The sequence below is a fragment of the Pyrus communis genome, chromosome 4, assembly GCF_963583255.1.
Source record: "Pyrus communis chromosome 4, drPyrComm1.1, whole genome shotgun sequence".
In the NCBI taxonomy this organism is placed as follows: Eukaryota; Viridiplantae; Streptophyta; class Magnoliopsida; order Rosales; family Rosaceae; genus Pyrus; species Pyrus communis.
The window spans coordinates 2,122,335-2,146,009 of NC_084806.1; the positions used below are offsets into that span (position 1 = coordinate 2,122,335).

The 23,675-nt window shown below is 38.1% G+C and overlaps 5 protein-coding genes and 1 pseudogene across 7 annotated transcripts; 3 read left to right on the plus strand and 3 right to left on the minus strand.

The window, feature by feature from the left end:
• Window positions 1-1,545: 1,545 nt before the first annotated feature.
• LOC137731993 (uncharacterized) lies at window positions 1,546-3,133 on the minus strand. The gene is made up of 3 exons (XM_068471266.1): window positions 2,848-3,133; window positions 2,522-2,727; window positions 1,546-2,092 (listed from the first exon to the last, which is right to left on the minus strand). Exons 1-3 carry the CDS (start codon window positions 2,938-2,940, stop codon window positions 1,783-1,785), a joined length of 609 nt encoding a protein of 202 aa, XP_068327367.1. The 5' UTR covers window positions 2,941-3,133; the 3' UTR covers window positions 1,546-1,782.
• Window positions 3,134-5,167: 2,034 nt separating this feature from the next.
• Window positions 5,168-7,321, plus strand: LOC137731261 (putative glutamine amidotransferase GAT1_2.1). Its single transcript, XM_068470362.1, has 4 exons — window positions 5,168-5,258; window positions 5,640-6,373; window positions 6,456-6,665; window positions 6,784-7,321. The coding sequence occupies exons 1-4, from the start codon at window positions 5,168-5,170 to the stop codon at window positions 7,036-7,038; spliced, it is 1,290 nt and encodes a 429-aa protein (XP_068326463.1). The 3' UTR covers window positions 7,039-7,321.
• A 372-nt stretch (window positions 7,322-7,693) lies between these two features.
• Window positions 7,694-10,737, minus strand: LOC137731084 (uncharacterized). Of its 2 annotated transcripts, XM_068470159.1 has the most exons (7): window positions 10,011-10,737; window positions 9,719-9,930; window positions 9,221-9,270; window positions 8,985-9,130; window positions 8,813-8,886; window positions 8,645-8,736; window positions 7,694-8,108 (listed from the first exon to the last, which is right to left on the minus strand). In XM_068470159.1, the coding sequence occupies exons 1-7, from the start codon at window positions 10,320-10,322 to the stop codon at window positions 7,876-7,878; spliced, it is 1,119 nt and encodes a 372-aa protein (XP_068326260.1). In that variant the 5' UTR covers window positions 10,323-10,737; the 3' UTR covers window positions 7,694-7,875. The 2 variants fall into 2 exon arrangements, with proteins under 2 accessions (XP_068326260.1, XP_068326259.1); XM_068470158.1 differs by having other exon boundaries at window positions 8,985-9,270; window positions 10,011-10,736.
• Window positions 10,738-15,195: 4,458 nt separating this feature from the next.
• LOC137732434 (LEAF RUST 10 DISEASE-RESISTANCE LOCUS RECEPTOR-LIKE PROTEIN KINASE-like 2.1) lies at window positions 15,196-17,919 on the plus strand. Its single transcript, XM_068471741.1, has 3 exons — window positions 15,196-16,251; window positions 16,448-16,480; window positions 16,693-17,919. Exons 1-3 carry the CDS (start codon window positions 15,549-15,551, stop codon window positions 17,775-17,777), a joined length of 1,821 nt encoding a protein of 606 aa, XP_068327842.1. The 5' UTR covers window positions 15,196-15,548; the 3' UTR covers window positions 17,778-17,919.
• Window positions 17,920-18,323: 404 nt separating this feature from the next.
• Window positions 18,324-20,499, minus strand: LOC137731262 (uncharacterized; annotated as a pseudogene).
• On the plus strand, window positions 20,018-23,501 carry LOC137730594 (LEAF RUST 10 DISEASE-RESISTANCE LOCUS RECEPTOR-LIKE PROTEIN KINASE-like 2.1). Of its 2 annotated transcripts, none has more exons than XM_068469581.1 (3): window positions 20,018-21,815; window positions 22,018-22,056; window positions 22,272-23,501. In XM_068469581.1, the coding sequence occupies exons 1-3, from the start codon at window positions 21,125-21,127 to the stop codon at window positions 23,354-23,356; spliced, it is 1,815 nt and encodes a 604-aa protein (XP_068325682.1). In that variant the 5' UTR covers window positions 20,018-21,124; the 3' UTR covers window positions 23,357-23,501. The 2 variants fall into 2 exon arrangements, with proteins under 2 accessions (XP_068325682.1, XP_068325683.1); XM_068469582.1 differs by having other exon boundaries at window positions 22,024-22,056.
• The last annotated feature ends 174 nt before the right edge of the window (window positions 23,502-23,675 follow it).

The window sequence follows — 23,675 nt, forward strand, 5'->3', positions numbered from 1 at the left end:
CCCAGGTGGGTGAGGCAGCCGTGACTTGTAACCCAATGGAGCTAGCCCCATGCGCCGCCGCAATCATGTCCTCGAACTCTCCCACCGCCGTGTGTTGCGGCAAACTCAAGGAGCAGAGCCCTTGCCTCTGCCAGTATGTGAAGAACCCCAACCTCCAGAAGCTTGTCAACTCCCCAAACGCCAAGAAGGTCGCCGACACTTGTGGTTCCCCATTCCCCACATGCTAAGCTTGATTAGCCTTTAATCTCAGCTCCCACTTTCTTATTTATCGTCTTAATTATCAGCCGCTAATAACTAATAGTAGTGGCGTTTTCGTGCTTGTGGGAGATGGATTTATCATGAATTTCAAAGTTGTTTGTGTGGAAGCCTTGAACTTGAAGGTATATTAATGAAGCTTTTTACTAAGTTTTTTTACGTAGGCCTACAGTTCAATCCATCTTTAGCGTTACATTTCACTCCAGCATAAATGTCCAGCTCATTGAGCTCAAGAAACTTGATCTAATTTTCTTAAAAAAGAAACTTAATGGATCCGTTGATTAAAAAAAAAATAAAAAAAACATTCGGATTGTTCGTGGATTTGTTGATAAAAGTAAAAAATTCAATTCATTTAAATAGGTCGGCAATAAGGCTAGCATTGCATTATGGCGACCGTTGTATGCCACTAAAGCTGAAGGGAAAATTTTATAAGATGATAATAAAGTCAGTAATGCTTTATGGCACGAAATGTTGAGTGTTCAAGCATCAACAGTGCAAAAAATGAGTATAGTGGAGATAAGAATGCTTTGTTAGATGTGTGGGCACACGAGAAAAGACAGGATTAAGAATTCGAATATCTGAGGTAAAATGGGAGTGGTTGCAATTAAATATAAGATGAGAGAAAATCGGTTACGATGGTTTGGACAAGTGAAACAGAGACCTAAGATGCTAAAAAATGCAATTATAAGACAAAGGCTCAAGGAAAAATAGGTTAAGAGCAAAAGAGGTAGAGGAAACCTAGGAAGACTTGGAAATAGACTTTAAGCAAAGACAGAGTATTTGGAGCTAATGGAAGACTTGGCACAAAACCGAGTGCGGTGGCGTTTTAGGATTCATCGCCAACCGCACTTAATCAGATAAGATTTTGTTGTTGTTGTTGTTGTATTTAAATAGCACCATTGATGCCAATTAGTATTGTTGTCTAGTGATATTTCTCTTCACTTGTATGTGAAAAGTTATATTCAATTTTCGCGAAAAGCAAATTCGAACCAAATTATTATTAGTAGCCTACCCATCCTCTTGTACTCGAGTTTGAAACTTTCAATTTTCTTTTTGCAGCACATCACAATAGAGAGATGATAAATTTTTAAGTACCTAATCGATATCTGATAATAATGTCGTTCACTTTTTATCGATACGTTGTTAGATATTTGTTATTGATTAGTTTAACAATTGAAATTTAGTCTATCATCATTTTTTACAATTACTTAACAAAACAACGAGTCCCCTAGAGTTAGTTCCTCTCCGACTAAATTTTTTTTTGGGTGCTGTTGCCTGATCCAGAGAACCAATGTCAAACATAGATATGTATAATACCAAAACACAACACACATAAGTCAAGAAATATGGGAAATCAAGCAACCAGCAAAAGTTGGGGAATATATATGACTGGGGAATTACTTCCACTTCTAACATATGTATGATGACATAGCATATACAAGTCTTTAGCTCATGTCATATTTGCTCCATCCATTTCTTTCCCCTCGATCGACAAAAGCCACCAAAACTGCAGAACTAATAGCGGAATTATACCTTCTGAAATGCACTGGCTTGTTGTTGCTGCTGCTCATGCTGCCCGTAGTTAGAACTGCTCATGTCAAGGCCTTCATTTCGGTGCTTCTCCCATCCCCCAGTATCAGCTTTGGAATGTGCCCAGTAGTAAAGACTTGACCCTGCCAGTGACAACAGCGTAAGAGCAGCGCTGGCGGCAAACACCCCTTTGCGTAGAGTAGCACAGGACAAGTCATCTGCATTAAAGATCCCCCGGTACTTGGTGTGGTATGCATTCTTTGCCGACCCAGCCAACAAGCACGCCTCCGCTCCCAAAAAGGTTGTCCTGATTAATTCACAGTTCGGAAGCTTCAGATTTTGGTTTAGCAAAATGAAGCAAATGGGATTGCAATTTACACAAACACAATACTAGAGTAGAGAACTACATTCACTCATGGATCAAGCACAGTACACTAACAATGCAACGACAAAGCCTTATCTCACTAAACAAAGCCGCCTGTATGAATCTTAGTTATCTCCAAATCAGATTCCAGGAAAATACAAACAATTAAACGTAAATGTCAATGTGTAACAACTCAACAAGCAAGCAATTAGATCATCCAAAGGAACACTATACCAACCAAGTGACCAAGTCAATAAGTTACTTTGACTATTTCTAAGATATGGAACGATTAAGACCGTTGATCAAATAATTAAACCAAGATTAAGAAATTAAAAATGGTTAAGGAGAGGGGGATAAAATGGGTAAAATCACCAGGAGAAGACGAAGAAGAAGACGGTCCAAGTGGTGGACGAGCCAGTGACTAGACCTTTGCCGCAACAGAGACACCTGGTGACGCCGTTAAGCACCGCCTGGCTGACCAGAAGCAGCCCACACGCCGCTAATCCGTACACCGTGGAGGCGTCCGTGCCGTACACGCAGTAGGTACGCTCGTCGTACTCATCGGGCACTATCTTCGCCTAATTCAGAGACACAAACACAAACAGTAACAGTTAGGGTTTGAAGTACTTAAATATAAAAATTAAGAATTAAGAATTAAAACTTAAAACGGACAGACAGAGGGAGATGGGGGTGGGTACCGTGCTACGGCGCCGTTCAGCGCCGACGGCGAAGATGAAGGCGATGAGGTGGAGGGAGGTGACGATGGCGACAATGGGTATCGAGACTGCCATTGTTGTCTCTCTGCAAGCGTGTGGCGTTAGTAAACTGAAATATCACTCACTGCTTTTGAAGAAAAAGAAAAGAAATTTGCGCAACTTCCTTTTCCCTTTGTTTATTTTTTGGTTTTGGCGAAGAAAAATGGGGAATTTGTCGCTGCTTTTTAGATGAGGTTGGATTTGAATTTCATACCTTTCGAGTTTGAGTAACCTGCGATTTGCTCCTTGAACTATCATTCGATTTTCGATTTCTCTCATGAATTTTTTAATTGAAAAATTACGGATTTAAACTATTTTTTTTTTGCCGATTTGCCCCTTACTGTTAATTTTTCATTCATTCCATCTAAATTTTTGTTAAATGGAAGCATGTGCACAACATGTGTAGGTAGTTTGGTCGCTTCATTCTTTAAAATAATTGAAAATCTTATATTTCTAAAATATAAACCTATGCAAATATGTGCGATTCTATAACTTTTGTGTCTGAATGTCTAGTGAAGTGACGGTTTTGTTCACAAATGAGAGTTACGTGATTTGCACATGATAAAAGTTAACGTTAATTTGGATGAAATATATGAAAAACTAACGGTAGGGGGGAAATCGACCAAAAAAATTAGTTTAAGGTCTTAATTTTCCAATTAAAAAGTTCATGAGAGAAATAAAAAATTGGGTGATAGTTTAAGGGACAAATTGGCAATTTACTCTTTGAGTTTCAAGCTTCAAACTTTTTACAAGGATCAAGGAGTGAGTGAGCTCCACTCGTCTAACAACAAATAAAATTGTGGCACAAATTGATTACTTTTTCAAGTATTTGGCAATTGTTGAATAATTAGCAATTTTTCCCTATAATTTTGAGGTTAAAATGTTTTTCTCTAAAAGATAACTAGTTTTTTGCCACACGTGTATACGTGTGACAATTAATCTTTACGCCGAGTTATTGTAGATCTTTATTTGGATAAATTTTTCAGTTTGTCGAAAATTCATTTCAGTACACCAAGCGTATGAATATAATTGATTATAAACTGAAAAAATTTCAAATAATTATATCATTGTACTTGTTGTACCGGATTATACGTATCCGGATAATAGATTTTGGACAGGTTGCAAGAGCGCGGTTTGGATTGTCGGATTGCCAGATTCCCCGGTTGTCATACCGGAAATAGCAGGTCACCCTTTTAAATCTTGGATGTTGATTGGTCCCCGTGCCACAGTCCACATCACTAAACCAGCAACAACTATTTAATCTCAAAATTACCCCTTCTATATTGGGCCAACACTAAAAAACAGCAGCCCATCCCATCTTGGGCCTCCACTGTATGTTAGATAGGGTCTATCACATGGTATGGGCCAGCATTATGTACCGAAGTGGTGATTAACCGTGAATTGCATCAGTTGTTCTTTAAAAAAAAAAAAAAAAAAAAAAAAAAAAGAAGAGAAACCCACCACTAGTGAAAGTGAAACCCCGCAAATAAGATAGAAGCTTATATCGAAGATGTTACTATGGCAATGCATGCTAGACTCCATGGACTATTTCTACGTGATAGTACATAACATGTCATTGCATTGTTACTCTCCTTTACCGGAAATCTTCTTTTCTATAAACCCTTCTATACTTGTTTAACTATAAATCATTATTGAATAGATGTTCAATCCACATAAGCGATCACACTAAAGTTCACCTATTGATACTCGTGTTATTTTTGTATCTCACTAATACTCGATCCACTTAACCAATCATACCAGCGTTCACCTATTGATACTCGTGTTCACAAAAACACGATTCAGTGATTCTCAGCTTGACCTTTGGATTTAAGGCATTATCCAAAATCCTAATAATTAGTAATTATCCAAATTCCCTAAGACAACGCTAAGCTAAACAAGATGGCACGAAAATAGAGGATAATTGGCCAATTCCTTTGGCAAACATATGTTAGATACGCGGCGCCTAGACGAATACAACGCAACAAGCTCACCAAACCAAAGAACGAAAGAAAATCCAAGCCATTAAACAAGGAAACAAAACGACATGGACAAATCAATCTTCCCAGATTTTCGTCTCCATTCACAATATCGCATATATAATCAGCAATTAATCAGCATTACACCTCAGTCTTAAGACTTGAGTCTGAAATTCCCGATCAATTAATTACTAAGCACACTCTCTCTATATATACACACACACACGCGCACACTCTATATCTCTCTCTTAATTTCTGTGCAATTGGTCACTGTGTATCCACAATCCATGGCTAATTCAGATTTGTCCACGGTTTTGCCTCGGGTTCTTATCGTCTCCCGACGAACCGTCCGCAAGAACAAGTTTGTAGATTTTGTGGGTTAGTTTCCATCTGTCTCCATATATCTTCTGTTGTTAGGTAGTTTTTCTGTTTTTGGATGTTACATTGCTCAGATTTTCAGACGTTGATTTACCTTGTTCAACAATGAAACTATATGTTCTTTCTCGATTCTGAGTGATATTCTTATTTAATTTAAAGGAGAATTCGAACTATAGTGCAGAGTATATTACTTTAGCCAACTTGGCTAAATGCAAATATGTTACATAGATAATCGTTTTCTTAAACCAAACTTTGATGCACATGGAGAGAATATTGCTGTTGCCAACTCGTCTAATTGCAGACGTGCAAAAATTATCGTTTGTTAAACCAACAGTGTGTGTTAAATAAAACTTGTTTCTCATTTCTCAACATGTGGGACAGGAGAATATCATCTAGACCTAATAGTAAGCTATGGAGCAGTACCTTTCATCGTCCCAAGAGTCAGCGGAGTCCACATGCTGCTCCAAAGTTTCGAGCCAATCCACGGAGTTCTTCTCTGCGAAGGCGAAGACATCGATCCGTCCCATTATGATGCGCAGCTCTCCGGTTTCTCTCCCGGAGAGCTAGAAGAGATCGGAAAGCTCCATGCAAGCGACACCACCATCGACAAAGAGAAAGATTCAATAGAACTAGGGCTTGCAAAGCTATGCCTAGAAAGAAACATCCCGTACTTGGGAATATGCAGAGGCTCCCAAGTCCTTAATGTCGCATGCGGCGGCACGCTTTATCAAGACGTTGAGAGCGAGCTGTCGAAAGAATGCCTGGAAAATACACTCAAAGTTGCTCACATAAGCTATGAGAATTACGACGGGCATAGGCATGTGGTGAAGGTGGTGGAAAATACACCTTTGCATGGATGGTTTAAAGACTCTTTGGATGGTGAGAGAATGGAGATATCTGTGAATAGTTATCACCATCAGGGGGTGAAGAGATTGGCGCCGCGGTTCGTGCCGATGGCTTTCTCTCCGGATGGTTTGGTTGAAGGATTTTATGATCCGGATGCTTATAATCCCCACGAGGGTAATTTTATCATGGGGCTTCAGTTTCATCCGGAGAGAATGCGAAAACTCGATTCGGATGATTTTGAGTATCCAGGATGCCCGTCTGCATATCAGGCACGAACTGAATTTCTTCTAGTTTGTCATGTTTTTGGTTTGTTTTTTGCCAATTTTATGGTCAAAATTATTGTATCTGCAGGAATTTGTTAAAGCAGTGAGAGCTTACGAAAAGAAGCTCAATGGAACCACAGCATGTGTGCCAAAATCTCCAAAGCTTAACCATGATCAAGAGATGAAGAGGAGGAACATCGTAACGAGCCTCTCAGTAGCAAGAAACATGTACTCGAAGCGTGGAATTGTTTCCGGCAGAGAGTCTGATCAACTCGACGTCGGAGCTGAGTTTCTGGAGGTCAGTATTAAAACATCTCCACACAGTATAACCAACCCGCAACATAGTTCCTAGTTCTTGTAGGTTGTCATGATAGTTCGATTTTAATGGTGTGTTGTTCCGAATGGTGTGATATCAGGCGAATACGGCATTGAGCTTGCAGCAAGAGAGAAGGCTGAAGCAGATGGGGGCAACAGTAAGAAACGCTTCTGCATACATGAAACAACTGAAGATGTGCGAGGAGAGGGAGAAAGTTGCGAAGGCCTTCATCGTGAAGATGTCGATAGAGCAGATATCTGATCTGACGTCGTTTTATCGGATGATGAGTCGGATATGTTCCGAGGCTTTGGAGACAAAGTTTCATGACTTGCTGCTTGAAAACGATGCTGATTAATTTCTCCTCGCTTCCAATTCGTTATGAAAGAAATGTTTCCCTTATAAATCTGAGAGCTTAAAACACAAGATTAATATAAAAACTCTTCCTCCAGCTGCCATGACAAAAGAATGACGACCGACTCCTTGAACTCGATTTCATTTAGCAAGAGAAACATAGATCACAAACCAGACAGATAAGCAGCAACAACACGCTTAAAACGTTACAACAAAACCTTGTCCCATTAAGTGATGTCGACTGTAAAACAGCACATCTAATCATCAGGCAACAGCTAACAAAACTCTTAAAACACATTTCCATCATTAACGGATGCGATTCAGATACACATTTGGGGAAGAAAAAACTAACACTTACAGTTTAATCTAAATCAAAACCCCCTTTAGACAGGATTACATACTAATAATTAACATCATATCACGGCATAAAAAAGAGCCCGGTTTTTCTTTTTTTTATAGTTAATGTACTCTTCTTACTACCAACAAAATACAACGGAAACAAGCAAGATAAAAACTTGTTTACATCAAAAGCAGTAACCTCCATTTAGAGCTAGACCTTCTATAGATTATCTAACTATATTTTCCTTCTATTCACTTTTTACTGAGCCTCTTTCATCTCATGCCAAAAGCTTCACTTTTCTTCTGTGGGTTACCCTTCATCCTCTTCTTTTCTTTTCTTTCTCCTTTAGTAAATAACAGAAAACCAAACGACAGAATCACCGCAAACCAAATTGCCGCCATGAGTTTTAACAAAATAAAGAGACTTTTCACAAGTAACCCGTGCAAAAGGCTTCACGTCTAGAACGGTGGCAGTAGCGTCACAGTTAGCATCATCTTGATATCATCTACGGTTAAAAAACAGAAAATCTGGGTGATTGACCTTATGCCTTCTTAGAAAGTCGTCAGCAGCCTGCAAAAGAAAGCCGGCTAACGGGCTTTCAGATCCACCACTCGGAGTCCACAATGAACGACTGAATTTGTATGAAGCAAGGCCAAAAGCAGGTAACGACATCTTAGAGACACCATCCATGTCACTTGGATATGTCAATACAGGAGCACAGTCATATTGTACACCTGAAACATAATCAAAGAAGAGACAAGTTTCACATTTAAAATCTACTTATACTTCACACGTAATGAATCATCCTTGATATCTGTCTACCATATTGTACATCCATTTTGACATGGAAGCATGCATGTACAGGGGATAAGACAAGATAAACTTGGGCATAATGCAGATATCAGCATACGCGGTGCATTGACAATAACTTTATTTAATCAATAATGCTAAATCCCCACATTGTAGTAAATGCTAAAATTAGAAGATAAAATCTGTAAGAAAATCAATCTAACTACATAAGCAGTTAAACTAATATATGGTTTATGGTTTGTTATTTCATTAAGCTATATGAATAAAAGATATATTATCAGACCAAAGCACCAAACGAAACAACGTGGTATCTCATTTATGATGTATGATTACAATTTATAAAATCAGACCCAAAACATCAAAATGAAATAACATGTCATCACAAGAGTATCAATTATGCAGACCAAATGTCAGGGAACAAACTTTCATCCTAAGCAAAACTAAAAGAGTTAAAAAGTACCTCTCATGGGTGTAAAAAGTGAATGGTATGTTAGAAAGCACGCATCAAGATCCTTTAGAGTTGGTCCTGTTGGAATCCTATAAATTGGATACCTGAAAAGGTCATACCAAAACCAATTAGTCACACGACAGTGTACAATGAGTAAACGAAAACAGTGATCTATAGTACCATGCAACAGATATCCAGCTGGGTGACAGTAGATCACAGCTTCTTAGTGTCTTTAGCTCAGGAAAATGGAGTATCTGTAGAAAGGGAAAGTTCAGAACAACATCCGAAAAAAGGGAGGTCATAAATAGCAAGATATATTACTATTGATGCTAGAGAGAAATGAAATTATAACCTTGTCAGCTAAAGGCTCACGGCAATAAGGAAGGTCCCGTTCAAAATACTCAAACAGTAAGGAACCTTGAGAATTTATAGATTCGCCCTCATCACTGGAACAGTCTTCGTGGGGTGGTAAATGCAGGTCTCTCAAAGATAATCTTTCTATCCTACGAGGAATTTCACTAGTCAGAACTTGGTGATTCCGCTGCTCACTCAAATATTTTAGCCTATCAGTTTCGTAATCACAGCTACCATCACTGCTAGAATCCCTGAAGTCACTATCACTGTCCTCATCTGGTTGCCTATCAATAAACGACCATCAATCTTTGAATAACATAAATGAATGAAATAAACCATTCACGTTTTGACAAAAAGCAAATATGTAAACTAAAGTAAGCAACAGGCAATAGTCAGTATACACTGATTCCGTTAAAAGTATATATTCTGATGCAAGGAGTAAACAAACATAGTAATCCATGAAACCCGTTTACCATAAGTGCACGCACCATACAATCAAGAACAACAACAAATTCTCAAATTCAGTTTTGGATTTACCTCTGAGTAAATGCAGGACAAAAATCATTTTGCAGAGAGATAACGGTACACTTATCACTGATTCACTATCATGAAAGAAAATACAAACAATGCATGCATTTGACTATAACCAACTAGAACTATATCGAAATTCTTCTAAACTACAAAACAAATGATAAATCGAATTAAGCCAAAAGTATGGAGTAAAATGTATACCTTGTCTTAGTTGCCAATTTCGCAGAGTGGCCGTATATTTGAATGCCGGACAGGTAAGGGACGTAGTACTGAACCACAGAGTCACTGTCATTCAAAATCAGAGGCACTCCTGCACCATAAGCACTCCACTCCTTGAAGGACTCCCATAAATCCCCTAGAACAAAGTATGGCTGATATTCCACGTCGCATGTACTCAATCCTCTCATCGTCCTCTGCAACCAAACAATTAATTACAAGATTAACAAAAAAAAAAAACCCCAAAAAATTACACAAATTAGATTCAAGCAAACACCTTGGAGAGGTACTGGGCGGGGACGGACGGAGAGATCGACTGCAAGAACCGCTCGAGATTACTCAAGGGCTCCACGACGGGCTCAAAAGCAGGCACGGCGACGGGCTTGGGCGGCTCATCGGACCCGGTCCGGTTCTCCGGCTCCCGGTTGGGGTTACCCTTCAAGGAAGGAGACGGGCTGGGCGTGACATCGCTCTGAGGTCTGCGAAGTTGCTCCGCCTTCTGGTTCTGGTGGGCCCTACGAGCTCTTGCCGGATTGTAAAATCGATCCTCTCCGCGGCCGCGCGTAAACTGCAATCCCGTACTCAACATCGCGTGAACGGCGAAGCAGAAACTGGCTCAACGAGAACCTTATATCCGGTCCTCCTCTGCAAGCAGAGCGTCTTAAACCCAGAAATAAAGTCAACGGGATTGGAACAAACCGAGAACAACTGGGCTATGGTATTTAGGGGATCGGCGCCTCTAGGGTTTGTCAAAATTAGGGTTAATCGAGAAAATTGGGGGAATCGGATCGGAAACGATTGGAGTTGCGGGGGCAGAGTCGGAACAGCAAAACCCTATGGATCTGGCGGAAGAAGAAGACGATGATATGGGGTAGGTTTTGAGGGGCAATTTGGTAATATTAGTTGGAATAGTAGGGGAAAGGGAAGCGATGGGAGGAAGGCGAAAGAAGAAAGGAAATGGCGGAGCAGGCTCTGTATAAATGGATGGGTACTGCGTAGGGGCATGAGGAAGAACAAAACTTATTTTTTTTATTTTTTAAAATCCTTATCGTTAAATATAAATAATTAAAAATCAAATTGCCAACAACTTTGGCGCCCATGACTTAATGCGATGGGGGCACTCAATTTAGAAAATTACAATCTTGTTTTTTGTTGAATATTTGTGATGCTTTTAAATTGGATTTTTTTTTTTGTGCAAAAGCAAAACATAAGTTACGTTTTGTACCATTTTACGTTTGTAAAAATATTAAAAATATACTTGTTGTATTTCATTTTGGTATCATTTTTACGCATAACACAACTTACATTTTATACAATTTTTTAGCGTATTAATAAAAAAGTTATATATTGTAATTTAAGTCAAATTATTGATTTTTTTTTAATGCAAGAATATATTTAGACGAAGGAGATGGTGGGGTTCGGCTAAACTAGACTTTGCGTAATTTAATTTGGTATCGTATTTATCATTCATGATATTTAAATTTAAAATTTTCATATATAATTAAATAAAAATACTATCGGATTATAGCGTTGGATGACATTATTGATTATGTGTTGAGTTAGAGACGAAAATACTCAATGAGGTGGTCGAAATTTGTGGTTAGATAAGGGCAATTTAGGTCATTTGAGTGAGTGTGTGGGAGTGGGGGTATTGATGGTTCATGAGTTCGAGCGTTATCTAATGACCAAATGGAAAAGATCTGAAAGGCTTTAACAGGGTTGCGATTGGTGGCACGGAGGCCGCACGGATTAGTCATTGGGGTGAGGGAGGGAAACGTTGTACACGTGTATGGCGGGATTCGCCCTGCTAAGTGGAAGGTGTCATTTTCCTTCTTATCCCCATTCGATTTTATCGAGAAATTGAATAGACTTCTTGATTTATTAATTAATTCTCAACTCAGAGTCAGAGCCACGACGTTCCGGAAGCGTGAAGTTACGCGCCTTTTAGGACTTTTGCTTCAGATCCCCACGTTTGATTAAAAATGATCTTCAATTTATATTTAAGAGATATGGCAAAAAATAATAATAATATATATATTTTTTATTAATTAATAAAATTCTTTTTATCAATTAAAAATTTTAATGAAAGGACAACTTAATCTTCTATCATACAAAAAAATGATGGACAATAATGTAATTTCATATGTCCAAATTTTATTAAAGCATTACATACATGTGATGTTAAAATATTTCTAATATTTAAAATTTAAAAAAAAAAAAACCAAAAACAAAAATCTCTCACTCCCATCACGTTCTCTCTCTCCTTCTTTCATTCTCATTTTCTAAAAAAGTGTGTTCATACACATAAAGTATGTAGACAAATGCTAGTATATATTTAAGAGTTCAATCCACATGAACAATTATTAAGAATTAGTTAATTTTTTCGGTGGGATTAGGATGTCAAAACATTTAAGTTTATGTGTTATTTTGATTTCATTTGCGTTCATACAAGATATGTGTTTTATACTAATTAAATATGTATAAATATATAAACTCTTACATGTCGTGAGTGAATTGTAAACACATTATCTAAAACCAAGAATTTAATGAAACAAATACAGATGAATTATCTTGAAATTTATTTTTGTTTAATGACAATAATTTTGTGCTTCTAAATAAGTAACAATGTTATTTTGTCATTTCGTACTTTTTCTCTATAAGGGGATGGCATACCTACTCTAGTCAAAATAGGCAAGCTCTAGCTTATTGCCAAATTGATTATATGGTCATGTGCTAGTCGAATATCGCATGAGTAATGCTACATTTATTATATTTTTTTATAACATATTTGTATTACTTTTTTAATAAAAATAAAAATTATCAACACATATAGATCTTATCTCTTTTTAAAAATGTAGTATAAAATATAAACTATTGCAGCGTTTTTTTATACCGCATTTCATTGACCTCATCCTCATGGGTGGCATTATGCATAATAATTGCCACGTTCTAATTATTTTATTTTATTTTTCGTTTTTGGAAGGTTTTTTTTTTTTTTTTTTCTATTTTTTTTTTTTTTTAAGAAAAGGTACGATTTTTATTGATGATTAAAAAACCTTACAACTTGGAAATATGGTGCATCATGAGCTTTGATAAAAATCTTGTGAGGAATTTCAACCCGATCAAAGAAAAAAATAACGTCCCGCACTAGCGACTTAGAAGTCAACTATTCCCAATAGGTACAATCAATTTAAATCAAATTATTCAGCTTTGTCTTCCTGCAAAGTATCCATGATAGTGTCTGGTGGTTCCTCAAACCACGACACCTCGGCTTGTCTTCCAATTCCTGAACGAGCTAATCTGTGGGCAACGTTGTTGGCCCGGCGACGAACAAAATTCAGTTTAACTTCAGTGCATCCATGTATGAGCCTTCGTATGTCATTGATGATGGGCACCTTAATTCAGCAATCTTCCACTTGTCTTTGCATTGCAGCTAATGTAGCACTAGAGTCACTTTCAAATATCGCCTCTCTGCCCCCTGGAAAAAGAGACTGGATGAAAGAGCAGACAAGTATCGGTCACGTGATAAATACAAGAAGAAAGATGCCTTCACGTGCATGATCGTGTCCAATTTTTTAAATTTCTTTTTGTGCAAGTGCCATAAGGGTTTGGGCAAATATTGGCAAATATGACATAGTGCTTAAAGTAGAAGTGGATTCGGTTTCATTTAGTTCGGTTTTGGTTTGTTTTTTATTTTATAAAATTTGATCGTTTTAAATATGAAATTTAGAAAATAAGCTTGCATCGGTAGACTAATAATAAAAAAATAAGAAAAGTGAAAAGTGAGAAAATAGTTGTACATATACAAGATCATATAAATTAATTATATTTTTATATTCTATCAACAACCTCAATTGCAATGCAAAGAAAAATAATCACGGTATCCATTCAAAAAGCAAACAAGTAGAGAAACTTTTTCATGTTCCAAAGTCTTTCCTCTATAACCAATAAAATATCCTCACTAATTGAACCAAGTATGTTCCTTAAAAAAACCTAGGCTTAGTTTCAAACTTGGCAACAAAGTTTCACAAAAGAAACATCATGGACATACTTTTATAAAGGTAAAGGGATTTGGTTCGGTTTGGCTTGGTTCAATTTATGAACCTTCAAAACCGAAATCGAACCAATAAGGTTCGGTGCAGTTTTTTTTTTGTTTTCGATTTTTCAGTTTCGGTTCGATGTTCGGTTACTTTTTTTTTTTTTTTTTGATTCGAAGTTCAGTCCATATTTTTTCGGTTTTTAGTTTTTGAACCCACCCCCTAGCTTAAAGTGTACTTTTCATTTATATTTAAAAAAAAAATAGCGTAAAATAATTTTGCAACGTCAATGACAGGATAACAACTCTATTTATTAATATCAATCAATATATCAATTTTTTCGATCAGATCTCTCAGCATACCATGTAATTTAAGGATAACATTAACACATCCCTTGTATAAGAGAAATCCTTATGACCCCGTGATGTTCGATTTCACATATTATAATACTGATAATGTACAATTAATAATGTAAAATTTTACTGTGTTATATTAAAATTCAACGAAATAATTGATTTGTCACAATTCTAAAGCAGTAAAACTATGCAACCTTGTTCGACTTCATGGCACAACGAAATTGTTGTTTTTAATGAATGCGCGTCACATTGTTTGTCTACACAAACAGGATTGCAAATGTTGTTGTTTTATAATTCTGCTTTTTTTTTTATAGTTCTTTTAGTTAACAAACACAATTGGGTCCCGTCGTATTAAAGGTGGGTCTAATTCTAAAATACTTTTGACTGTTTATTCGATTTGTCACAACATCTTCCGAGTCTTGTCATATTTTATGAATACTTTAATTCCACAAGATATTCATGTCTTTTTTCCTGAATTTAAAATACACTTATTGTCATGGTTATGTTAACTAAATTGTATTAATTAATTAACGGGTAATGTTCTCGAGATTAATTTTTTAAATTAAATTTTGTAAACTATGTGATTTGGGTTCAAATTTGTCGGTATCCAATCTAATATATAATCTAACAAAATATATTGTTTGACAAAAAAAAAAAAAAAAAAAAAACTAAGTTTTGTAAACTATGTGATGTGGGTTCAAATTTGTCGGTATCTAATCTAACAAAATCTATTGTTTGACAAAAAAAAAAAAAAAAAAAAAAAACTAAATTTTGTAAACTATGTGGTGTGGTCGATGATTTAACTACTACTTAAGTGTCTCTTAATGTGTATATTTTTTGCTAATCACACGTCATATAATTAACAAATTTAACTTAAAAAACTGATCTAACTAAACTCACATAACTCTTAATTAATTAAATGTCTGATTTTTTTATTTTATTTTTTTTACTCTAGAAAAAGGAGATGCTTTTCAGCTATGAAGCTGTTCAGTGCTCACACAAATAAGTAGACCCCAGAGCAAGACGGAACGGAACATGTTTCACGATGCGACGAGTGAACACTGAACACTCAATCTTTTCCGTAATCTGTTTGGTTCAGAGGAGTTGCAAGGATTTTTGAATGTCACATTTGAAGAGTCAAGGGGTCAAAGTCTTTCTGGTGCTTGTCAGTGGGGGAAGTTGAGAAGGAAACTCCCCTAATAGATCATGGAAGTCTTTTGAGTCAAGCAACATTTACATGGCTGGTTCCCACAAGTCTTCCAGTCTCCCAAATTCCAAGTCAACAGGGGTGTTAATATACTGCAAACAAAGAATTCTTAACCTCTACAATTCATCACTCTTGTTCTGAACTAGAGCAGTAGATCTTCTTATTCTTCTTCCTTTGCGGCGCTTTCTTCTTGTTGATCAGTTGGGAATTTTCGGATGGCTCCGGTGGCTTTGTTTATTCTCTGCGTTCTTGCTCACCTTGTGGTTCTGCACTCTGCTGAAGCCAAACATTGTCCAGCCCACTTCTGCAGTGACATGGTAGGCAACATTAGCTTCCCCTTCAGAAGCGTGGGAGATCCTCCTGACTGCGGATTGTTCACAGTCGATTGCTCAGAACCCGATGGGCCAAAAATCCAATTGAAAGAGGGAGGATACTGGTATGAATTCCAAGGCCCTTTATCAAATTCGATTTTTATCAAAGACAGAGACCTTGCGGACCGCTTAGAAAAAGATCACTGCGATGCCACAGTTTTCAACGACTTGAGTCTTCCCAGCGCTTTTCCAATCCCTGAAGTAGCATTATTCACACACAATCTTACCCTTTTCAGATGCGACACCACCTTTGACAAAAATTCTTATCCACAACTTAATGATAGCTGCAGAACTGATTCCAATGATACCAGGGCATATAAACCCATTACTTATATGGCTTCATCTAACGGTAGTTTGCCTAGCCCCCCTCCGCCAGAGTGTGAAACCATTCAGGTCCCCATGCTTCCGGCTCAACCCATCACGTTCTCTTCATTGACTGCTGAGTTTTCACTCGAAGTGTTGTCACTAGAATGTAATATATGTCATGTAAGAGAAGGTGAATGTCTGGTCGAAGAGGGAAAATTTAAATGCACCACCAGAGAAATAGGTATATAAATTTACATGACCTTTTTTTTCTTTCTCTGATTGTGCGACAATCCAATTCCTTTCTTCTAAGGATATAACTCTTAGAAACAGGAAACAGTTTATTGAAAACACTTTTTTTTTTAATGGTATCATTATTTATGCCACTTACATCTTATGTGATTTAGCTAACAGCAGTTTTCTTACAGTTCATGTTGCAGGATATAAGCATTTGAAATTGATGCTTGGACTAGGTAAGATTGATATCTCTACATTTAAATATGTAATTGATGTGGATACTCATCTAGGAGCATTAGAACCGAAATATGGAAATCAATTATTCCCAAATGCCTCCGGATTAATTTTCTAAGAATCATGGAATGAGCAAGCGTTTAATCACGTTGGCAAAGTCAATTGATTGCTCTGCATAACATACCTTTAATCAAATTTAACTGACCCTTAACAGTTGGTGCAGCTTCTGTCATCGTCATTCTAGTTGTTGTCTGCTGTTTCTTTTGGAAGAAGCGTATCCAAAAACATCAAATTGTTGAGGCCTTTCTAAGGAGCTATGAGCCACTTCAAGTTCAAAGGCATAGCTATTCGGAGGTCAAGAAAATGACCAACTCCTTCAAAGAAAAATTAGGACGAGGAGGCTATGGTGCTGTTTACGAAGGAAAGTTAAAGGACGGCCGTCTTGTAGCAGTGAAGGTCTTGACCAAACTAAAAGGAGATGGGGAAGAATTTATGAATGAAGTGGCAGCCATTAGTCGAACTTCCCATGTCAACATCGTCTCCTTGTTGGGCTACTGTTTTGAAGGTTCGAAGAGGGCTCTGATCTATGAATTCATGCCTAATGGATCGCTCGAGAAGTTCGTATTTGATGCAAGTACTCCCAAGAATCATCATCATCACTTGGGATGGGAAACTTTGGATCCAATTTCACTTGGTATTGCTCGAGGATTGGAGTACTTACATCGTGGTTGCAACACGCGAATTTTGCATTTCGACATCAAGCTTCGCAACATTCTTCTCAGTGAAAAGTTCACCCCAAAAATCTCGAATTTTGGACTTGCCAAAATATGCAACAGGAACGAGAGCATTGTGTCGATGTTGGGAGCTAGAGGTACAGCAGGTTACATAGCTCCAGAAGTATTTTCTAGAAACTTTGGAAAGGTCTCGCACAAGTCTGATGTGTACAGCTACGGAATGATGCTTTTGGAGATGGTTGGAGGAATAAGGAACATCGACACTGAAGTTGAAAATACAAGTGAAATATATTTTCCGCATTGGATTTACCAGCGTCTTGAACATGATGAAGAGCTTCGTTTGCAGAGTGTTACAAACGAGGAAGACAAAGTAAGAGCGAGGAAGATGATCATAGTGAGCTTGTGGTGCATACAAACTGATCCTTCAAACCGGCCAGCGATGAAGGAAGTGATAGATATGTTGGAAGGGAGTGTTGATTCGTTGCAGATACCACCCAAGCCTTACTTGTCTTCTCCTCCAAAATCCCTGACAAATTCTTCTCCTACATTGGTATCAATACAGTAGAAACCTTGTATTTTACTTGAACGAATATGTGCTTTCTGAGGCAATCTAAATAATGAAGTATGCATTTCATTTTTGTTTTGTTTTTTTTCTATATATGAATGAATCAACATAGTAGGAGTGACTGTGTCGCTCCTACTACCCCTCCGGCAATCATATATATATATATATTCAACAAAAATGTGAAAAACATTTACGTTTGTGGCTCAGGCCAGTGGACCAGGGTAGTGTGCTCGCTTCATGCATCTTGCGAAACCACATGATTCTGTTCTGACAAACAGTGAAGAGAATTGAAGCCGTGTTGAATTTCAGGGTTTTTGCAGCATCTTTGAAGATGAGTGAATAGGCGGTACCCCATTACTTGAAAAAATAACTAATTGGTGGTGCTGGACGAATTTCCAAGCGACAAGCATATTGCATATGATCAACTTGAGCAAAATTATTGACGCACGCCGCCCATATGATTAAAATAAAATTCCGATTTTAGACCTTAGCTCTTGAAATGAACAAAAAATGTGACGTAACGGACTATGTTTGATTCAAAAGTGATTAGTTGAATCCTAGAAATAGTATTTGATCGCCCAAATCATGTACCCTCTTCAATGCCATCCGGCTGAAATCCAGTTTATATGCTTTGAAATCATGTGTTTCAAGAACAGCATCAGGTTCGGGGCTATAAAACCTTTAAACAAGTAGAAGCTCTCACAAGATACTTCAACACACCGTAATTTTCCTGCTCCTCGGATATTTTCACTTAATGGCTCTGTTTTTATCTCATGATCATCCTCTGTTCTGATGGCAGCAAGCCCATTAGTAACCTTAATCTTCGAAATGCTATAATCACTGCTTAGAGGATAGAAACATCCATCTGACAAGACAGCATCCTCAAACGGCTCACCATCTAGCTTATGTTTAAGTCATGATTGAGCTCCGCGGACCCAAAATGCAAGCTCCCGGTGTTGGCTATGAACAAGCATGCAAACAAATTTTTCGACAGAGGGAAGCGCTGAGAGAACCATCTTGTGATAAAATTTCCATGTTTTGGGAAGATCAGTTTTCTTCCTAAAGAACGGATTCAACAAGCTAATCTCAAGGTTGTAACAATCGACTTATTTCACTAGAATCAACCAATCTTGATATGATCCCCAACAGCGTCTTCCAATAGCCTGAGGAAGCACCATCTCCCAATCTTGATTCTGTAATATGCTAAGACAAGTCCACAAGTCCTTACATGTCTGTCTCTGTGGCCAGACGTCATGAGCCACGGGACACCACGCCTTTGCCAACAAGAAAGTTCTGTGGCCAGACGTCACAAGTCCTCAAATCTCAAAAACTGGGATGCCATTGTTTCACTACAGCAGCAGCAATTGTTCCTCGGAGTCTAGCACTGGACGCAAACAAATAAAATGATTCCCCAACAAATAAAAGCGCAGACACAAACAATCAAAACCTGAATTGCAATAACAAAATGATTGCCTGGAGATAAAATCGTTAGGTCCCAACTCGAAGAGAATGCAAGCCTTTATAAGAGATCTCTGCAAGAAGGATGCTGTATATTATCAACATTCTCAATTTCTGAGTTAAATCCATGAATACGAAGATAATCTCTGATTCCGATTCCACAAGCAAATAGCTAAAACAATCGAACCGCCTTCACACGTAGTTAACAAACAAAGAATCGTTCCAATGAGTTCAAAAAATTGCAAAGAAGGGCATGAATCCGTGATGAATCACACAAACAAGTGCTCTGATCAAAACCACTTTCAATAAAGTTGGAAGCTTTTTAAGTTTTAAGTGCATTTTACTTGATACCCAATTCTTGCATGCAACAATTAAAAGCTATATTAACTCCCTAATAAGTTCCTAACGCACCAAATCATCCCAGATTTTACAATCACAAAATTTCTTCCTTCCTTAAAAACACACACACACATATACATATATATATATGAACTTGTATATGTTTTCTGGCATACGGTAAACGCATTAGCTTCTAGTAATTAAAAAAAAAAAATGGAAGTAAAACTTAACCAAAAACAAAAAAGGAAAGAAGCCTCTGGAACATACCGGTTCGTCTCCTTTCTAACCGAAACGGTGCGCATGAAAGTTTTGATTCCTCGTTTCGTTAAAAATATTGTCTGGGTTGGGTAGGCTCAATATGGGCCTCTGAAACGGGTCATGTAGCGGTCCAGTTTAGCCCATTTACTTTGTCAGTTTTTTGTTTGGGATGCGTAACTCAGCTTACTTTCTGAACAACGAAAAAGCTCAATGTACTCTATTTATTTAGAGTAAAATAGAAAAAGATTTTAGGAAGAAGTTTAAATAGAGCTGTGCTCTCTACACATTTATTTTTACTTCTTACACTATCCGTTTACTACTTAACCATCAAAACCGGTAGAGAAAATGGCAGTCACAAACGAGCAAATTCGTCATGACGTTTTACTAATTTAAATTCCAACGTTAGTACTGTTACTAGGAGATGCTTTTCAGCTATGAAGCTGTTCAGTGCTCAGACAAATAAGAGGAGTAGGTCTTCTTATTCTTCTTCCTTTGCGGCGCTTTCTTCTTGTTGATCAGTTGGGAATTTTCGGATGGCTCTGGTGGCTTTGTCTATTCTCTCCGTTCTTGCTCACCTTGTGGTTCTGCACTCTGCTGAATATTCAAAAGAGGAACCCTCCAAACATTGTCCGGGCCACTTCAGCAGTGACTTAGCAGGCAACATCATGTTCCCCTTCAAAAGCCCGGGAGATCCTCCTGAATGCGGATTGTTCACAGTCAATTGTTCAGAACCCGATCGGCCAAAGATCCAATTGAAAGAGGGAGGATACAGGCATGATTTCCAACGTTAGTACTGTTACTTGGAGATGCTTTTCAGCTATGAAGCTGTTCAGTGCTCAGACAAATAAGTAGACCCGCAAGCAAGAACTAAGAAGGAACGGAACATGTTTCACTACGCGACGAGTGAACACTGAACACTCAATCCTTTTCCGTAATCTGTGTGGTTCGGAGGAGTTGCAAGGATTTTTGAATGTCATCATAGCGACGAGAATGGTTTGAAGAGTCAAGGGGCCAAAGTCTTTATGGTGCTGCTCAATCGGGAAGTTGAGAAGGAAACTCCCCTAATCGACCATGCAAGCCTTTTAGTCAAGCAACACTTTACATGGTTAGTTCCCATAAGTCTTCCAATCTCCCAAACTCCAAGTCAACAGGGGTGTTAATACATTACAAACAAAGAATTCTGAACCTCTGTGCAATTCATCACTCTTGTTCTGAATTAGAGAAGGAGTAGATCTTCTTATTGTTCTTCCTTTGCGGCGCTTTCTTCTTGTTGATCAGCTGGGAATTCTCGGATGGCTCCGGTGGCTTTGTTTATTCTCTCCGTTCTTGCTCACCTTGTGGTTCTGCACTCTGCTGAATATTCAGAAGCGGAACCCTCCAAACATTGTCCAGCCCACTTCTGCAGTGACATAGTAGGCAACATCAACTTCCCCTTCAAAAGCCCGGGAGATCCTCCTGAATGCGGATTGTTCACAGTCAATTGTTCAGACCCCGATTGGCCAAAAATCCAATTGAAAGAGGGAGGATACTGGTATGCATTCCAAGGCCCTGTATCAAATTCGATTACTATCAAAGACGGATACCTTGCCGACCGCTTAGAAAAGGATCGCTGCGACGACAGAGTTTTCGACGACTTGAGTCTTCCCAGCGCTTCTTCAATCCCTAAAGTATCATTATTCACACTCAATCTTACCCTTATCAAATGCAACAACATCTTAGACAAAAATTCTTATCCACAACCTAAGGATGGCTGCAGAAATGCTTACCATACTTATTATATCAATTCATCTAACAGTAATTTACCTAACCCTCTGCCACCAAGGTGTGAAACCATTCGGGTCCCCATGCGTCCGTCTCAACCCAACATGTCCTCTTCATTGACAGCTGAGTTTTTCCTCAACGTGTCAGCACCAGAATGTTTTCAATGTATTGAAAGCAAAGGTGAATGCCTGGTTCTAGAGGGAAAACTTAAATGCGCCAAAGGTATATACATTTACATGACCTTTCTTTCTTTCTCTGACGTGCGATAATCCGATTCCTTTCTTCAAAGGAGATACACACAAGTATTAAATGATTGTTATGTATGCATTAACCTCTTTTTTTTTTTTTTTTTTTTGGGTAACGTTATTTATGCCACTTCTATCTTCTGTGATTTAGCTAACAACGGTTTTCTTTGCAATTCAAGGTGCAGGAGATAAGCAGTTGAATTTGAAGCTAGGACTAGGTAAGATTGATATCTCTGCATTTAAATATCTAATTGGTATGCATACTCATCTAGGACAAGTGCTAGAACCAAAGGACGGAAATCAATCATTCCCTAATCCCTCTGGATTAATTTTCTAAGAATCACGGAATGAGCAAGCGTTTAAACACGTTTGCAAAATCCATTGATTGCTCTGCATAACACACCTTCAATCAAATTTAACTCTCCTTTAACAGTTGGTGCAGCTTCTGTTATCGTCGTTCTAGTTGTTGTCTGCTGTTTCTTTTGGAAGAAGCGTATCCAAAAACATCAAATTGTTGAGGCCTTTCTAAGGAGCTATGGACCGCTTCAAGTTCAAAGGCATAGCTATTCGGAGGTCAAGAAAATGACCAACTCCTTCAAAGAAAAATTAGGACAGGGAGGCTATGGTGCTGTTTACAAAGGAAAGTTAAAGGACGGCCGTCTTGTAGCAGTGAAGGTCTTGACCAAACTTAAAGGAGATGGAGAAGAATTTATGAATGAAGTGGCAGCCATTAGTCGAACTTCCCATGTCAACATCGTCTCCTTGTTGGGCTACTGTTTTGAGGGTTCGAAGAGGGCTCTGCTCTATGAATTCATGCCTAACGGATCGCTCGAGAAGTTCATATTTGATGCAAGTACTCCCAAGAATCATCATCATCACTTGGGATGGGAAACTCTGGATCAAATTTCACTTGGTATTGCTCGAGGATTGGAGTACTTACATCGTGGTTGCAACACACGAATTTTGCATTTCGACATCAAGCCTCACAACATTCTTCTCAGTGAAAAGTTCACCCCAAAAATCTCGGATTTTGGCCTTGCCAAAATATGCAACAGGAACGAGAGCATTGTGTCGATGTTGGGAGCTAGAGGTACACCAGGTTACATTGCTCCAGAAGTATTTTGTAGAAACTTTGGAGGGGTCTCACACAAGTCAGATGTGTACAGCTACGGAATGATGCTTTCGGAGATTGTTGGTGGAAGAAGGAACATCGACGTTGAAGCTGAAAATACAAGTGAAATATATTTTCCGCATTGGATTTACAAGCGCCTTGAATTGGATGAAGAGCTTGGTCTGCAGAATGTTATGAATGAGGAAGACAAAGTAAGAGCGAGGAAGATGATCATAGTGAGCTTGTGGTGCATACAAACTGATCCTTCAAACCGGCCAACGATGAGGGAAGTGATAGATATGTTGGAAGGGAGTGTTGATTCGTTGCAGATACCACCCAAGCCTTACTTGTCTTCTCCTCCAAAATCCCCGACGGATTCTTCTACTACATTGATATCAATACAGTAGAAACCCTGTATTTTACTTGAACAAATATATGTTTTTCTAAGGCAATCTAAATAATGAAGTATGTATTTCATTTTTGTTTTGTTTATTTCTGTACATGAATCAATGAATCAACACAGTAGGAGTGATGGCCGGGAAGTTGCAATCATTATATGTTCAACACAGTTACAAACGCTTTAATCAATCCAATTTAGGAAAACTCAAAGATGGCCGGGAAGTTGCAGTCAAGTGTTGATTATTGGCTCAAACAAGGTAGTCTAAAACCAACAAATGATGTTGGCTACTTTTGTGGTCAAAATTGATGGTTGGCATGCTACATGTG

Bases quoted from the DNA above. Each gene is read 5' to 3' on its own strand.
- LOC137731993 (XM_068471266.1), bottom strand. From the start codon at position 2,940: ATGGCAGTCTCGATACCCATTGTCGCCATCGTCACCTCCCTCCACCTC. The intron at 2,728-2,847 runs GTACCCACCCCC...TCTCTGAATTAG, and splicing joins CTGAACGGCGCCGTAGCACG to GCGAAGATAGTGCCCGATGA. The intron at 2,093-2,521 runs GTGATTTTACCC...TGAATTAATCAG, and splicing joins TTCTTCTTCGTCTTCTCCTG to GACAACCTTTTTGGGAGCGG.
- LOC137730594 (XM_068469581.1), top strand. From the start codon at position 21,125: ATGGCTCCGGTGGCTTTGTTTATTCTCTCCGTTCTTGCTCACCTTGTG. The intron at 21,816-22,017 runs GTATATACATTT...TTGCAATTCAAG, and splicing joins AAAACTTAAATGCGCCAAAG to GTGCAGGAGATAAGCAGTTG. The intron at 22,057-22,271 runs GTAAGATTGATA...CTCCTTTAACAG, and splicing joins GAATTTGAAGCTAGGACTAG to TTGGTGCAGCTTCTGTTATC.
- LOC137731084 (XM_068470158.1), bottom strand. From the start codon at position 10,322: ATGTTGAGTACGGGATTGCAGTTTACGCGCGGCCGCGGAGAGGATCGA. The intron at 9,931-10,010 runs GTGTTTGCTTGA...GTTTGGTTGCAG, and splicing joins CCGCCCAGTACCTCTCCAAG to AGGACGATGAGAGGATTGAG. The intron at 8,737-8,812 runs GTACTATAGATC...TGACCTTTTCAG, and splicing joins AGCTGGATATCTGTTGCATG to GTATCCAATTTATAGGATTC.
- LOC137732434 (XM_068471741.1), top strand. From the start codon at position 15,549: ATGGCTCCGGTGGCTTTGTTTATTCTCTGCGTTCTTGCTCACCTTGTG. The intron at 16,252-16,447 runs GTATATAAATTT...TTCATGTTGCAG, and splicing joins ATGCACCACCAGAGAAATAG to GATATAAGCATTTGAAATTG. The intron at 16,481-16,692 runs GTAAGATTGATA...GACCCTTAACAG, and splicing joins GAAATTGATGCTTGGACTAG to TTGGTGCAGCTTCTGTCATC.
- LOC137731261 (XM_068470362.1), top strand. From the start codon at position 5,168: ATGGCTAATTCAGATTTGTCCACGGTTTTGCCTCGGGTTCTTATCGTC. The intron at 5,259-5,639 runs GTTAGTTTCCAT...CATGTGGGACAG, and splicing joins CAAGTTTGTAGATTTTGTGG to GAGAATATCATCTAGACCTA. The intron at 6,666-6,783 runs GTCAGTATTAAA...GTGTGATATCAG, and splicing joins TCGGAGCTGAGTTTCTGGAG to GCGAATACGGCATTGAGCTT.